Here is a 16,669-nt window from a genome sequence, read left to right on the forward strand (position 1 = left end):
GACCAAGGAATCGAACCCGGCTCTTTGTGCATGCTAGACAAGCACTCTGCCACTAGGCCAAACTCCCAGTCCCTGTGAGTCTCTTATCTCCAATTAACTACCAGAAAACTGGAAGTGGCGCTGTGGCTCAAGTGGTAGAACACTAGCTTTTAACTGAAGAGTTTAGAGACAGCACCCAGGCCCAGAGTTCAAACCCCACAACAGAAAAAAAAATTTCTAATAATTAAACAAAAGAGGCCCAGGGAGGAAATGGACTTGCCTACGCCACAAGGGGATAGAATCCAAGGACCTCCCTTCTTGCCCAGGACAAGTCACAGAGAAAAATCTCTGCCTTGTCTTTCTTTTTTCTTTCTTCTGAGCTCTTAAACCAGTGTTAGCACCCCAAACTACAGGGGGGGAAAAACTGGGGTACAGAGAAAACTGGGATCCTTAGAGGGTCAAAGTCTCTTCCTACTTAGCAAAGTCCCTGGCAGTGACAATTTATGGGCTGAGGAAATATTTTGCTTATTTGTCCACTAGATGGCGTTGGGGGCGGAGGGTCAGGCTTCCTGGACCAGCCCCCTAACGTAGAGCAGATTGGCTCCAGGGCACTGGGACATCCCATACTCCATCCTAGTGCCAAACCCTACTGGGTCTCAGGGATGTCAAGTTCTTGCGCCAAACTGACCCCTGGCAGATATAAGAATATCTCAGTTTGGGCATTTAAAAAATGAGATAGACTTGCTCTGTAGTCCAGTCCAAAGTTACTTCATTGCCTAGACTAGTCTCCAACTAGCAATGTTCCTGCTTCAGTCTCCCTTTGTCGTTGCTACTTTGTCTTTCTGCACTTGAGGATTGCACTCAGGGCCTCACACTTACTAGCAAGCAATCGAAATCCTGGTCTTTTTGCTTTTATTTTTTAGCCAGTGCTGGGTCTTTAATTCAGGGCCTGGGCTCTGTCCCTGAGCCTCTCTGTGGTCAAGGCTAGCTACCAATTGAGCCACAACACCATTTCCAGCTTCCTTTTTTCTGTTTTATGTGGTACTGAGGAATTGAACCCACAGCATCATGCATGCTAGGCAAGCATTCTACCTCTAAGCCACATTCCCAACCCTTCGTTTTTATTTTTGAGATAGAGTATTACACTTTTGCACAAGCTAGATTCAAACTTCAAATAGCTGCATTATAAGTATAGGCCTCCATGGCTAGATTTATCTTTTGATTTTTAATTTTTTTTTTGCCGGTACTGGGGCTTGAACTCAGGGCCTGGGCACTTTCCTTGGACACTTTTTACTCAAGGCTAGTGCTCTGCCACTTGAGCCACAGCACCACTTCCAGCTTTTTCTGAGTATGTGGCACTGAGTAATTGAACCCAGGGCTTCACGCATGCTAAGCAAGCACTCTACCACTAGGCTACTCTCCTGGCCCTGATGTTTAATTTTCTGGGTAGCACTGAAGTATGAACTTAAGGCATCATGTTTGCCATGCAGCGATGCTGCCACTTGAGCCATGCCCCGGGATTTTTTTTTTTTAACTTGAACTCAGGGTCTCCTCTTAGTTTTGTTTTTGTTTTCTTTTGGGCTGATCCATGTATCATTTGAGCCCCAGCTCCACTTGCAGCTCTTCACTGATTAATTGGAGATAAGAGTCTCTTGGGTTTGTCTGCCCAGAACCTCAGATCTCAGCCTCCTGAGTAGCTAGGATTACATGTGCCAGATACGAGTGCCCTCTAGCATTTTTTTAAGAAGGAAATAAGAGACCTAGAGTGACAAAATGGCCCGCTGAGTCACAAAGGAGGTACAGCTAACTGTGGAACCAGAATCCAAGCCTACTCACTTCACTGGACTTGAAGCATCTGGAAGCCAGTCCCACACTGCTTGACCCTAGTCCCAAACGCAGAGGATCACAGTGCTGTCCCCACCCCAGTGCACACCCCACACCTACCAGGCAGTCAACCTTGGTGACATGCCGGGCCAGCGTCCGGGCGTCCACCTCTGCCAGCAGCTCCTTGACTTTGCGCAGAAGGCCCACCTCCAGTGGTCGGTTGTCTTTGGGGATGAGCAGGGACTGGAAGGTGGCTGGGTTGAAGGAAGAGCTGGATTCCACCACAGGGACTGTGAAAGCCTTGCCCCAGTCCCCCTCGGAAGCCCCATTTTCTGATGGCTCCTTTAGCCTCTCCCCGTGGCTCCTGGCCTGCTGGCTTGAGGTGCCCACTGCTGCCCAGTCTCGGCTGCCACGGGCAGGAGGCTGGAGTTGGCAGTAGTGGCTAGAGTCTGGGTCACTGTAGCTGCTGAGGGACGGTGATGGGGAGGCCTTGCTGAAGGTGTGCGAGGGGCTTGCATGAGAGCCCTTGTCCAACTCCCCGGAGGGCTTCTGAGCACTGCCAGGACATAGGGGCTCACTGGAACGGCGGATGGCAGGGGAAGCAGGCAAAGCTGTGGCAGAAGGGACTGCAGGAGTAGCGTGGACACGGGTTACTGTGGAAGGGAGTGAGAGAAGACCAGTTACCACAGTCTCCCCCATAAGTATAGTACCCCCATCCCTGTTTGCCAGAGAACAGGCTCTATTCTGTGCATGGTCATGAGCAGGCCCACCACACTCTGGCAGACTAATTGGCCTTTAGTGATACTCTGCAAGTCCCTGGACGGTGGAGGCTGGCACACTCCTGCCATTCAGCCACTGCATCCTGGGGAGCCACTGAACTACTTGAAGGAGGTCCCAGGAAGCTAAGCTGTAGCACTGTAGATGATGTGCTATCATCTTCCAGTATATCAGCAATCAGGGTTTACTGGACTTGGGTCATGTGCCCAGATCTGGTGACATGTTAGGGATAGACTGATCAAAACAGAAAACCATCATCAAAAATCAGAAGCAAGATAGGTTTGGTAGTTTACAGCTGTAATCCCAGTATTTGGGAGGATGAAACAGAAAGAGCATAAATTCAAGGCCAGCCTAAATAATCTGGTAAGACCCAATCTCAAAAACAAATAGACAAACAGGGAGTGGCGGGTGAGAAGGGAGGGCCTAAGAGGCATGACTCAAGTGATGGGATACAACCCATGAGCAAGAAGAGAGAGCTGAAATCCTAAGACCAGCAAAGAACAAAGAACAAAACAAAACAAAAACGCTTTTAAAAGTTCAGTGACTTAGTGCTTGCCTAGCATATGTGAAGCCACAGGTTCGGTCTTCAGTAGGAAGGAAAAAATAAATAACAAACACAAGTGAAGCTGGGCATGGTGAGACATGCCTGTAATCCCGAGAGAGGCCTAAGGAAGAAGGATCTCAAATTCAAGGCCAGCCTGAGAGAGACACAGCAGACTCTGACTCAGACACAAACAAAAACAAGAGCCAGATGCTTGTAGCTCACACCTGTAGTCTACTTATTCACGAGGCAAAGATCTGAGGATCCTGGTTCAAAGCCAGCCAGGCAGGCAGTGAGACTTTTCGATGACCCACCAAAAAGCCACAAGTAGAGTCATGACTCAAGTGGTAAAGTGCAAGTCTTGAACAAAAAAACTAAGAGACAATGTCCAGACCCTGAGTTTAAGTTCCAGTACAGGCACAAACAAATAATTAGCTGAGCAAGTTGGCTCACGCCTGTAATCCTAGCTACTCAGGAGGCTGAGATCTGAGGATCACAGTTCAAAGCCAGCCTCAAAGCCAGCCCAGGCACTACAAAGATGTGAGACTCTTATCTCCAATTAATCTCTAGAAAATGGGAAGTGGGGATGTGGCTCAAGGGTAGGGCAGTAGCCTTGAGCTGAAGAGCTCAGGGACAGCACCCAGGCTCAGAGTTCAAGCCCCATGGCCCCCCCCCCCAAAATTAATTAATAATCTAGGTGCTGGTGGCTCCCAATGAAATCAGGAAGCTGAGAGGCTTAGAGGAGTTTGTTTTGAAGCCAGTCTAGGCAAAAAAGTTCTCAGGATTCCATCTCCAGTTAATCAGCAAAATGCTGGACTGGAAGCATGGCTCAAGTCATAAGAGTGCCAGCCATGAGCAAGGAAGCTGAGCAAGAGGACAAGGCCCTGAGTTCCAGCCCTGATACTAGCACAAAAAGAAAAGTAAATAAGTAAAAACAAGGCTGAGCCAACCTGGCTTGAGCCAGCTCTTTGTAGCAAAGGCTGCATTAAGTTGACAGAGTCCTAACCAAGCCAGTCCCTCACTGGCCGGGGGGTGGGGAGAGCTGAGGGCTGTTTCAGGTGACCCTGGCACACACACCAGAAGCCCACTTCTTGCACAGTGTCTGGCAGTCAAAGGAGGCCCGATGAATAGGCCTGAATGAACACACCAGGTATTATACTAGAAAGTTCTAGAATACAGAGGCAGAAACACATGATGACACCTGGGTAACTGATCCCCTTCCAAACAGACCCCTACCCCGCTGCCTTGCTCTTACCGGTGCTGTAGGCTGGGGAGCTGGGGCTCTCGGAGATGGGGGACAGGGGAGAGTGCAGGTCAGGAATCTGGTCCATACTGAGGGCACAGTTGCGGATGGACTCCCGAGGGTGTGGCAGGGACGTGCTAGGGGTAGACATTGCCATGAGTAGGAGCAGAGGTCAGAGGTCTCAGCTTCTGGGCTCCCCACCCCCACCTCTGCCCTCCAAACTTCAGAGGTAGAAAAGGTTTGGGAATTGTCAGATTCCATCTCTCAATGGCCAGGTACAAAACCCCAGAGCTAGGGGAGAAAGGTGCAGCTAGCCCCACCTGTAGTGCACACAGCTCAGGAAGTTCTGGTTGGTATTCCCCTGCATTTCCCTGATCTCCTTCTCCATCCCTGACCAGTAACCTCCTCTCACAAAGCAAAGAGCTGCCTCGAGGACAAGGGGTACCCTGCTGAGCCCAGGCTCAGCTCTGTCAGGCTCCACTGTGTCTCTCCTGTCCCCAAGAGGAGAGCAAGGGACACACAGCCAGAACTCTGCTGGTCCTTGCGCAAGGTGCTGTTTCACAAATCGGACAATTTGCATTCACTCCCCAGGCATGCAAGTGTACACTACCCCTGTGAGGCAGAAGCCTTCACCCAGTCCATGGCTTGCATAACTATTCCCTTTCCTATGAACCTTGCTCAGAAAACTCAAGAGATCTGTCAGGAGACTGGGGCTAGCAGGAAGGATGAGGCACCTAAGGGAGCTAGACCCACCCCTACGGCCCTCCTTGCTGCTCCTGCAGTTTCTGCTCTAGTGATCTCAGCACATCAGTGGGGCCTGTGAATCCTGACAGCACTGGCTGTACACCACAGGCCACACCAACTGCTGCCACCCTATCCATCAAGTCCTTGGCTGGCAGCACTCAACTCCAGCTCAGGGAGATGGGGAGGAAAGCCTAACCAATGCTGGGGACATGAGACAGTGAGTCTGTCTGCAAAGGGCCAGGGAAGCTGTCTGCAAAAATGAAGAGAACAGGCTTTAGTCTACAAGGCCTGGGTTCAAACCTAAATGCCGCCACACTCCAGCTGTTGGCTTCCCCTGTGTAAGCCTTCCTCTGCAGCTATAAAATGGGATTGGAGGGCCGGAAGTTTGGCCTAGTGGTAAAGTGCTTGCCTAGCATGACCCAGGTTCGATTCCTCGGTACCACATACATTGAAAAAAGCCAGAAATGGTGCTGAGGCGCAAGTAGTAGAGCTCTAGCTTTGAGAAAGGTCAAGGACAGTGCTCAGCCCAGGACTGGCAAAAGAAAAAAAAAATGGGGATGGACAGGACTCTCTGATCCCAGGGGGTGTAGGAGTCAACACAGGACTGGGGCAGTAGGCTTCCAGCGAATATTAGCTGTTCCACCCTTTCCTGGGTTTTGGCTTGGTCTTACCAGCTGCAGAAACAAACAGGTATCTTTAAATATGTCTGAGCCAGGCACTGGTGGCTCACACCTGTAATCCTAGCTACTCAGGAGGCTGAGGTCTGAGGATTGCAATTCAAAGCCCAGGTACTACAGTCCCTGAGACTTATCTCCAATTAACCACTAGAAAACTGGAAGTGGTGTTGTGGCTCAAGGGGTAGAACGCTAGCCTTAAGCTGAAGACCTCAGGTACAACACCCAGGTCAAGGGGTAGGGTAGTAGCCTTGATCTGAAGAGCTCAGGGATAGCACCCAGTCCCTGAGTCCAAGCCCCACAACTGACCAAAAAACAAAACAACAACAACAACAAAAAGATCAGAGTTTGAAATCACCCAGGCAGGAACGTCTGTGAGACTTATCTCCAATGAACCCATAAAAAGTCAGATGAGGAGGTATGACACAAATGGTAGTTCTAGCCTTGAGCAAAAAAAGCTAAGGAAGACCATCCTGGGTCTGAATTCAAGCCACAGTTCTAGCGTGCGTGCACATGTGTGCATACACATGCGCGCGCACACGCGCACACACACACACACACACACACACACACACACACACACACACACAGAGTCACTGATGTTTCATTCCCTCTGCAGAATTTTTCAAACCATGGAGTCCTCCATGGTGGATGAGGGATGGATGTGGGGAGACAGCAGGCAGGTTGCTTCCTCGTGTCCCTATGTTCCTGCCTTCTGGTGTTCAAAAAACCAGCCTCCTGCTGGGCCTCCACTCAGGCCCGGGACAGCACTCCCCCAGCCCAGTGGGGGGACCCCATCCTCCCCAGCCTCTCATCTGACAAATGGGCAGCCCAGCTGACCTGGTGGGGCAGCCATCACCGCGCGTGACCTTGTCAGCGGTGAGTCCATCAGTCATGGTGACACTGCGCCGTTTCATGTGACTGCCCTTGGAACTGGAGGGGCTGGCGGGGCTGGTGGCCTTGCCACTGCCCTGGCCCAGGCCGTAGCTGGCCTCGAGGTAGCGCAGCGGGAAGGTGCGGTTGACTGGGCAGTAGATGATGGCCCCGCTTTGCTCGGACACAGCCTTGCGGCTGCCCACGTGATACCGCACCAGGGCAGGCACGTGGTCAAAGCTCTCTTGCTCAAACAGGTACTGGATGTGGGTGTAGCTCTCGCCGGCTTTCACCACCACCTTGTTGATCTTGAAGTGCAAGGCCTGGTTGCGCCAGCGGCACGTGAGCACATAGTCCCCCAGGCTGGTGAGGGAGTCCCGGATGAGGAAGTCACCGTTGCGCTGCACCAGGGTCTCGGAGACCTGCAGGAGGCACAGGGAAGCTGGAGGGTGAAGAGGGCCAGGTGCAGGCCAGGGGGACCACTGGAGAGTTACAGGGAATGCCAAGACCACACTGGCATCCCCAGTAGATGCCAGCGTAGGCAATCCAGTTTGCTGGATTGTCTAAAGCCTGCAGTCAGGGATAGCATGTTAGCCAGGACCATGTCTGGGACAAGAAGGCTCATGCATAGGAAGACTGAATAGCACTGAGACCCAGGTCAGGTCTCCGACATGCATCTCTTCATTCTCAGCCTCTGCATCTTCCTCAAGTTGCTTTCTCTGGTGAATCCTTCCCCAGTCCAGTCCACCCCCACCCCTAGGGACCCCCCACCCCCCAGGGCCAGCCTGCATTTTTGTGGAGCTCTCCACTTCTATGTTTCTCTCCAGGCTGTAACTGTGAGCCTGTTTCTCAGCATCCACATAGAGCCCCCAGCCCTCCAGGAATGCCACCAGCTCTTCTAGCTCTACATCCCAGCCCATGGCCTGGCAGGGCAGGTATTTGGCCCAGATATACAGTGTGGATGAAGAAAGGAACAGGTAACACTCCAGAACTGAATAGTCTGAAGACAGATAGATTCCCACTAACCAAACCCACCAGAGACTGATGTATACAGACCAATAATAATAGAAAAACAATAAATAATATTAATTTAGTTATCAGAGTTAGACATTATCTTAGGCACTTTGCCTGAATTATTTCATTTATTCTTTCAATAACCCTTAGAGTCATAACGATCATTACTCTTTCTGTTATAGATGAGGACACTAGGGCTCAGAGATGTGAAGCAATTCTTTCAAGGTTACACAGCCCTAAACAGCAAAATGGTACCTAATCCCATCCCTCTTGAATTAAACATATCAAGGAACAGACCAAAACCTGTTTGATAACTGGGGCTGTCTGAGGTAAGTGTGGAAGGGTCCAGGCAGAGCTGTGGTCCCAACCTGGGGCCCTGCTCACCTCTCGGGGGATGCGGCCATGGTACCAGGCATGGCTGCGGAGGTCTGTGCTGCTAAGCTTCAGTTCTTCCTCCAGCTCTTTGTGCAGTTTCTCTGGTGAGGAGTCAAGGATGTACTTTTCCTTGGAGAACTAGATGGGAGATGGCAAGAGTTGGCATCAATTCAAAGCTCTCTTTTTCAGTGTGTACTGTGTTTTTGAGTGATGCTGTAGCTAAAGTGAACTTGAACTACCCTTGAGTAGTTCAAGCCCCAGGACCAGAAAAAAAAAGGTTGGTGCTATACCACTTGAGCCACAACCTGACTTCTGGTTTTTTGCTAGTTGAGATTTGTCTTCACCTTGTCTGCCCAGACTGGCTTGGTACTGAGATTGTCAGATCTCAGACTCCTGAGTAGCTAAAATTATAGGTGTGATTCATGAGTGCCTAGCAAAAGGCCCCTTCTTCCCCCCCTCTTTTTATTTCTTGGTGATACTCAAGGCACTTGCTAAACAAGCACTGTTACCACAGAGCCACACACGCCTCTAGTACTCTTCCCTCCCTTCCTCCCCCCAGTCGTGGGGCTTGAGCTCAGGGCCTGAGCACTGTCCTTGGGTTTTCTCAAGGCTAGCACTCTACCACTTGAACCACAGCTCTACCACTTGAGCCACAGTGCTACTTCTGGCTTTTTCTGTGTATGTGGTACTGAGGAATCAAACCCAGTGCTTCCTGCATGCTAGGTAAGCACTCTTAACACTAGGCCACACTCCCAGCCCACTTCCCTCCCTCTTGATTTTACTCTACTTAAACTTCTGCCCTGGAATGTTGAAGCACTAGAGAGCTGCCAGAAAATGACTTACCCACAGACCCCTATCCTAACTGGAAAAAAGAAATGTCAAAATCTCAACTGCTTCCACTAAAGCATTCTGACTGCGTTCCGAGCCAGACAACGACAGCATCGGAGCTGGCTACAGTCAGCACCGTGGAGCTGGACAGCGGCAGGCTGGAGGCTCTTCTGAGGGCGGGGGTTAAACCCAAGCCAGGCAGGGAGTGCAGGTGAAAAGCCTAGGCTTTCTTGTGCCCTCTCTCTGGGCTTTCTCACCCAAGACTGGCACTCTCCCACTTGAGCTACACGTACACTCGCGTGTTTCTCAGTTTTTTTGCTTTTGCTTTTTCTGTTCGTTTATTTTCGGTGGCATGACTGGACTTTCCAGTCTGAGCTGCCTTTGAACCTTGATACCCAGATCTCAGCCTCCTGAGTAGCTAGGATTACAGCCACCAGTGCCTAGCTAGAGCTCAGCCTTTTGAGTATCTAGGATTACAAGTGTGAGCCACCAGGGCTTGACTAGCACCTTGATGTTAAAATAAGGAGAAGGAGAGTGCTACAGGTGAATCTAGAAAGGGAGGCCCAGGTAGTAGAGGCACAGGCATGGACTTATACAACCTAGGATGGCCTAGAATATATTCTGGAGGGTGTGCTGCCCAGTACAAGGGTGGGAGGCAGCTGTGCACAGCAGCAGACCCTGCACAGATGTGGTCATTGTGCATCTCACTTCCCAAAGCCCATGACCCTAGGCATCTCAACAGATCCTCACCCCAGCCCAGCAGGAAAGCCCAGCATTGTTTACTGAAGATAATACCCACAGTGTGACCCTACCTCCTGCCCATGGTTTCCTAGTTACTGTGGCCTAAGGCCAGAAGTCACCTAATACCCCAGGGGCTCCTACATACCGTCAGGAGAAGGGAACCCCACAGTGAAGCACCCCTCCACCACACAGCTCAGCCAGATCCTAGCTGACTGTGTCATATGAGTTATCTGGGCCTCGACTTCTTCCTCAGGAAAATGGGTACAATGATAAGTCCTGCCTTGCTCCATAACCAGGACACTCAGAACAGTGCAGCTAGCACGTGGACACCCTTATCACCGTGAGAATGTGGAGGTTGTCTTCCTTTCTCTTCCTCCAATTCCAGGCCTCCAAAAAAAATGGCTTCTCTAAGATAGAGATCCAAGAGACAGTCAGAAGAGAATGGGCCAGGGAAAGAAACTGATCTCTTTCCAACACCTCTCTCCCCAGAGCCCAAGCTTCCGGCAGGCCAAGCCCTACCTCCTCAGACCTGCCACTCACCTCAGGTCCTCACTCAGTGGATCCACCCCCCACATTGCCTGGCTACCCTGATTGGCACTCTCCCTGGACACTGTGATTCCAGCTCCTGATATTTCTAGATTCTCCTACTCTCTCATGAACACAGACCAGCTCCACCTCAGGTTCTGTGCTGTGGCTAAGGCCCAAGGCAATTAGGATGGTTCTTGGCCCTAGAGAAGCCAGTAAAGATAGTGACACTGAACCCTGGGTTTCTAAATGTTTAGGGAGGCACAGAGGGCCTTCCCCCTGCCAAGTCAAAGACAGGGGTTTCATCCCCAAAAGAGAGGTTGTTTCTACTAAAAGCAAAGAGGACCAGCAAATCCAAGCAAAAGCACAAGGAAAGGGAAGATGGGCAGGGAAGAGCTTGATGGAAGAATGGCAAAGTTAGGACAAAGTCAAGGACCAGGGGTAGAGAGTGGGGAGAATGGGAAGCTACAAAGGGGTTGTGAGTGTTGTGAGTGGTAGGGGCGGTATGGCAGGTTTTGGGGGCTTCTTGGAGAGCTGGGAATCCCTGAAGCTGCAGCAGACACACGAAAGGATGCTGAAAGTTGGGTCAGCTTCAGTCTGCTGTGGAGAGAGCCTTTTTTTCTTCAGGCAACAGCAGGAGGGTGGGGCAGGGCAGGGCCTGGTTAGGGGTGTTTGTGTGGACACTGATGGGGTATGAGGAAAGAGCACCAAAGAGAACTCCAGTAGAGATCCTAGGGGGATGCTGGAACCTTCTCTGAGGGTGTGGGGGGAGGGCAAGTTTGGCACCGGGCCCATGAAAATTTGCGTTTCAAGGAGAAGGCTGAGTTCTGTGGACAGGTGGTAGTAGTGGGTGGCTTGTACAGGTGCTCAGGAGAAAGGCAGACCCTGAGGAGGGGAATTCTGCACATCCTCTGCCCACAGCTGAACATGACCAGCCAAGGCCGAGCTGAGGTGGGTTCTTTTTCAGATATCCATACACTCCCAAGGGGACTCTGTTCCTAAGGGTCCCGTCCCCTCCTTCTCAGTCCAAAGTGCTCGTGAACAACCTCAGCCTTTCTCCTCAGCTTCTGGGAAGAATAAAACTGGTGACACCAGGAAAAAAGGAGCTAGAACACAGCTTCCCCGGTGTGTGGGGGGTGTGGGGGGTCTTCTTAACAAAGAGCATACAATGAGAACTTTTCCCCGTTCCATGCTGGAGCTAGAGGGATCAGAGGCCGAGGGGATGCCGCCCTGTGCCCTAAGACACTGCCACTGTGTGACCTTGAGCCAGTCACTTCCTGTCGGGGCCTGGGTAGCCTGGTCTCCAGCAGCGCTGGGACACTGGGCTGTGGTTCCAGACTTTCCTCGGTGTTCAGAACATAAGAGTTCGGAGTGAACCGAATTGATCCACACACCTGAGGGTGGGGAGCCCTCGGGGCCCCTCCTCTGCCCTCCTCCTCACCCGCGTCCTCGGGGACCCCAGCTCCCAAGAGTTGGCGGGGAGGGGCAGGGAGGCTGGGGCTCCAAGGCTGCATCCCTGCGCTGCGCGCGCTGCCATTGGCCAGCGATGACCTCACCGCCTCGGCCTGCGCGGTCCTGATTGGCTGGCGCGGGGATGCTGCGCTCGGCGGCCGGCGTCTGTCATTCAGCCCGGCCAGGAGCGCGTGCGAGTCGAGGGGCGCAGAGGCGATGCACCCACCCACCCGTGTCTTCCGTGGAGCCGGAGAGGCGGGGGGGCGAGACGCAGGGACCCCCGGGCGAAGCCCTGGTCCCCTCCCACCAGCCCGTCTCCAGTCACCTCCCTGGAGCTCCCTTAGGGGTCCCAAGCCCGGGCACAGCCGCCCCCAGAAGCTGCTGGCTGAGAGGCGGGGTTGGTCCCCCCCTCCGCCCCCTTCCGTTTAACCCCCTCACCGCCGAGCCCTCCCGCACTGCCCCGCAGCCGTGCTGGGACCCCGCGTCCCAGCCCACCTTGAGGGGACGGGGTGTGGGGCGTTCCGGGTTCCCACCGCGGCACCCGCAGAACCCCCTGCTAGTTCCGCTCCCGCACCCAGCCGCAGACCCCAGCGGTACAATGGGGAGCGGGGCTGCCCGGGTCAGCCGCAGGGACCCGAGTGCCCGCTGGAGGACCCCTTCCCAGTGCCGTCCGCGCTCGGCCGCCGCCTCCTGCGGAGGAGGAGGAGGAGGAGGAGGAGGCAAGAACAGACCCGCAACGCCAGCATCCCGGGAGTGGCCGCCGGGTCCGGGCGTCTGGGCATCCCGAGGTGAGGTCGGGGGACCCCGCCTCCAGCCTCACCCAGCACCCCCGGCCCGGCCCGGCCCGGCCCGGCGGGACTGCCCTGGGCTGCGGTCCCGGGGATCTCGGACCCCGGGCACTGCGGCCGGAGGGTCCCAGCCCGGAGCCGCCCCTCACCTGCACCTGCACGAAGGAGCCGCGGTAGAAGCAGCAGGCGGCGGCGGACAGGGCGCTCCACAGGCTGCACCGCTCGGTCATGGCGGGGCCGGGGCCGGGGCCCCAGGGGCGCGCGCGGGGCGGCCGGCCGGGCAGGGGCGCGGGGATCCGGGGGCGCGGGGAGCGAGCTGCTGGGCACCGGCGGCGCAGCGCGTGCCTCTCCGCGGCGCGATTACCTCATCGCCTGGTCGGGGGAGGAGCGGAGGCGGGGCGGGGAGACCCCACCCTCCCGCCGGGAGCGCCGAGGGGAGGGGGCCATTGTTCCTCCCTCTGCCCGCCCCCTGCGCCCAGCCCCACGCCCCCGTGCCCAGCCCCGCACCCTGGTTGTTTGGAGCCCAGGAGCGCGACCGAAGACCCGCTAGGGTCGGGCGGGCAGGAGTGGGGGTCCCCGCCTGCTCGCTGCCCACCGACCCCCAGGCCCCTCCCAGCCGGGTCAAATCTTGTCTAAAGCTGGAAAAAGCCCCGTGTGCATCTGCTGAATCCTATGTGGCCTGGAAGAGTCCCAAGAAGGAGGCATATGGCTGACAGGAGGTGCTCAGAGCCCAGAGGTTCAATGGTTTGGGGGGCCAGGGTGAGGTCACCTGCCTCTCCCTGAACTCAGGGTGTCCTCAACCCAGCGAGCCTCGGATGGGAAGAAAACACAGCTAAGATCTCTGCTGAACTTTGCAGAACTTTTGTTTTTATTTGTGTGTGTGTGTGTGTGTGTGTATGTGGGAGAGAGAGAGAGAGAGAGAGAGAGAGAGAGAGAGAGAGAGAGAGAGAGAGAGAGAGAGAGAGAGAGGAGGGAGAGAGAGAGACTGAGATTTCAAGCATACAGGGGCTTGAACTAAGGGATTGGGTGCTGTCCCTTAGCACTAGCTCAAGGCTACCACTTAAGCCACACATCCACTTGTCTTTTTGTTGGTTAATTGGAGATGAAAGTCTCTTAGACTTCCTTATCCTTCCAGGGCTGGCTTAAAAACAATGATCCTCAGATCCCGGCCTCCTCAGTAGCTAGGATTACAGGTATGAGCCACTGGTGCCCAACTCCACTGGGATTTTTAAGCAGGGAAACAAGGTCTGGTTCCTCCTTTGTAAAATCTGGCTAAACTGATATCTGACAGTTACTAGCATGAAGTAAGTGCTGAGTAAGGGCAGCTGCTGTTTTTCAAAATCTGGATTTGTTTGGGGGGGGGGGTCCTAGAATCATAGCTACAATGAATATCATTGCTGACTCAATATCAGTCAGACCTGGCAACCAAATCCTCCCCTTGGTCTGTGTGACCTCAGGTGAGTTTACCTTTCTGTGTCCCTGCTGTTTATTTTCTGTAAATATGTCTGAAGCTCCAGAGCCAGCGTCTTGGAATTTTAGAATTCTTGCATTCACATCATGGCTTGGGAACTTTGGAGTTTTTCTAGAAGCTACCTCTTCCAAGATGAGCCCTTCCAGCCAGCCATAGTAAGATGCAAGAGACTGACTTTACAATTCTACCCCTCAAAAATAAAATGAATATTCCTTTGACTGTAGCCTTTGGGGATTGCTTAATCAGCTCTAGTGAGCAAGTATTTCAGGATGTTTTGGGGGAAAAAATCAGTATTTTGCCAGGATCCTGTAATTCTAGCTACTTAAGAGGCTGAGATTTGAGGATGAAGGTTTGAAGGCAGATCAGGCAGGAAAAGTCTATGAGACTCTTATCTCCAAGTAATCCACAAAAAGCCAGAAATAGAGATTCAAATGGTAGAGCGCCGCCAGCCTTGAAAGGGTTAAGGGAGAATACTCTCAGTTTGAGTTCAAGTCCCAGAATACAAATGTGTGTGTACTTACATGCATGTGTGCGCACACATGCGTGCGCCTATACAAACCTTTTTGTTGTTTTTAATAGCTGGACTTCAGTGGTTCGTGCCTGTAATCCTAGCTACTCAAGATGCTAAAATCTGAGGATCACAGTTCAAAGTCAGCCCAGGCAGGCAAGTCCTAGAGACTGTCCTGGGGTTTGAATTCATGACTTGGGCACTGTCCCTGAGCTTCTTTTGCTCAAGATTAGCATTCTACCACCAAGCCACAGCACCAATTCTAGCTTTTTCTATTTATGTAGTACTGAGGAATCGAACTCAGGGCTTCATGCATGCTAGGCAAGCACTCTGCCACTAAACCACATTCCCAGCCCAAGTCTGAGAGACTCTTACCTCCAAGGAGGCTCAAGTGATACCACAAAGTTCATGCCCCAGTACTAAAACACTCAGGCTCACATCTTCATTTTAACTCCATAAACTAAAGGGAGAATTAGGCACCTAACCACCTTCTCCCGCCTCTCAGGTCCTTGCCAGCAGCCGGGAGGAACAGGGCACCGACCCCTTGCCCTGGTGTCCCATTTCCCTTGCTTGGGTCTCTCAAGGATCCTCCCCTAGGGTCAGGAGGATCCAGGTTGACTTCTTAGGTGCCCCTAGCTTGCTTTCTTACTGGCTCTGCCCCAACTATCTTTTAGCCCATCTCTGCCCATCCTCTCTCTCATGGAGAGGTGACAGGGAATATTACAAGCCGACTGCAGTGGCCTGGCTTCAGTGCTTTCTCCTGCAGAAAACCTTCCTTGGCCTTCTCCCAGCTCCCTGGATGAAAGTCAGGGCCTCTTATCTGCTGGCAATAGTGGGGGCAGCATCGCATGTCATCATCATCACATAGGGTGCCACAGCTGTGTCTCAGGGTGATGGGATGGATGTCCCTGGGGACAGAAGACCTGCCAGTCTTCCCTGCTGCAGGTGAAGTGGCCCTCAGGCACATGAGCATACGCTGAGGCCCAGAGAGGTGAAGGACACTGCCCAAGCTCAGTCACAGATCTGAGATTAAAATTCAGTTGCTGGTAGCTAACATTTATAATCCTAAGTACTCCAGAGGCTGAGATCTGAGGATTGAAGTTCAAAGCCACCCCAGGCAGGAAAGTCCCATGAGACTCATCTCTAATTAAGGCTGAAGAGTGGAGGTGTGGTTTAAGGTGTAGAGTGCAAGCCTTGAGAAAGAAAGCTCAGAAACAGCACCCAGGCCCTGAGTTCAAGTCCCAGGTTCAGCATACACACGCACGCACACACACGCATGTACGCACACAATCAGTGGCCAGTAGCCAGCATAACACCTGCATACAGCAGATATTCAAAATGTTATTTAGAATTATTATTGTAGGCCAGGCGTATAGCCTAGTGGTAGAGTGCTCGCCTAGAATTATTACTGTTACCACTAAATAAAAAACATGCAATTTAGGCTGGGCACTAGTGGCTCATGCTTGTTATCCTAGCTACTTAGGAGGCTTAGATCTGAGGATTGCAGTTCAAAGCCAGCCCCCACAGTCTCTTATCTCCAGTTAACCACCAGCAAACCAGAAATGGCACTGTGGTTCAAAGTGATAGAGTGCTAGCCTTGAGGGAAAAAAAGCCCAGGGACAGTACCCAGCCCCTGAATTCAAGCCCTACAATTCACACACACACACACACACACACACACACACACATACACCTCCACTTTATTTGGAACATTCCTGGTGTCTCAAATGAAGCTCAGAAGGGCTGGGATGTGACAGAAGTGGTAGAGTTTGAGACCTGGGTTCAATCTCTAGTGCCACCACAAGAATTAAAAAGTAAATAAACAAATAAGCTTAATAAACATGAGTTGCACACATTCCTCCCTCCCCTCCCAGCCCAGGAGACTGCAGCAGCTGAGATACCGAGTGGGGTGGAAGCTGCTAGCAAGTGGGTGGGGTCTGGTCTGAGCTCCAGGCCAGTAGGGAGCAGTGACAGACTAGGAAAGAAGCTGCCCAGAGTGAAACCAGACCCCAAGTGCTGCCTGACCCATGACCCTGTCCCCCTGGGAACAGGCATGGAGTCTGTCTCCTAATAAGGCTCTGAGCTCTCCAGTGTCCCCTGACCCCATGCCCAGCACTCCGTGTCCCTCCTACCTTCACATAGTCCCCAGCAGCCTCAGGCTCTCCAGCAACTCTGGAAAAGAGAGAAAAGAGGTGAGTTCCCAGGCTAAAACCCCCCTCCACCCCGCAGTGGTCAGACCTCTGTCCTCAGCTAATGCCTGGTTCTGGAGCCCCTGGGTCTCATCCTAAAGTCAGGAAGGTCCCTGCACTTCC

The 16,669-nt window shown here is 52.8% G+C and overlaps 1 protein-coding gene across 5 annotated transcripts in view; it reads right to left on the minus strand.

Annotated features, from left to right (window-relative positions):
• Window positions 1–16,669, minus strand: part of Sh2d3c (SH2 domain containing 3C) — a 42,655-nt gene that overhangs the window by 6,061 nt on the left and 19,925 nt on the right. For 4 of the 5 annotated variants that reach the window (XM_090330687.1, XM_090330684.1, XM_090330685.1 and 1 more), the window contains 5 exons: window positions 16,490–16,529; window positions 8,054–8,182; window positions 6,623–7,077; window positions 4,377–4,501; window positions 1,924–2,456 (listed from right to left, as the gene is read on the minus strand). In XM_090330687.1, coding sequence (XP_090186813.1) covers window positions 1,924–2,456; window positions 4,377–4,501; window positions 6,623–7,077; window positions 8,054–8,182; window positions 16,490–16,529 — 1,282 coding nt within the window. Of the gene's footprint in view, window positions 1–1,923; window positions 2,457–4,376; window positions 4,502–6,622; window positions 7,078–8,053; window positions 8,183–12,527; window positions 12,624–16,489; window positions 16,530–16,669 lie in introns of those variants that run through there. The other variant, XM_090330689.1, reaches the window with a different exon arrangement.

Source organism: Megascapheus bottae, chromosome 3 (genome assembly GCF_031878675.1).
Source record: "Megascapheus bottae isolate mThoBot1 chromosome 3, mThoBot2.hap1, whole genome shotgun sequence".
In the NCBI taxonomy this organism is placed as follows: domain Eukaryota; kingdom Metazoa; phylum Chordata; class Mammalia; order Rodentia; family Geomyidae; genus Megascapheus; species Megascapheus bottae.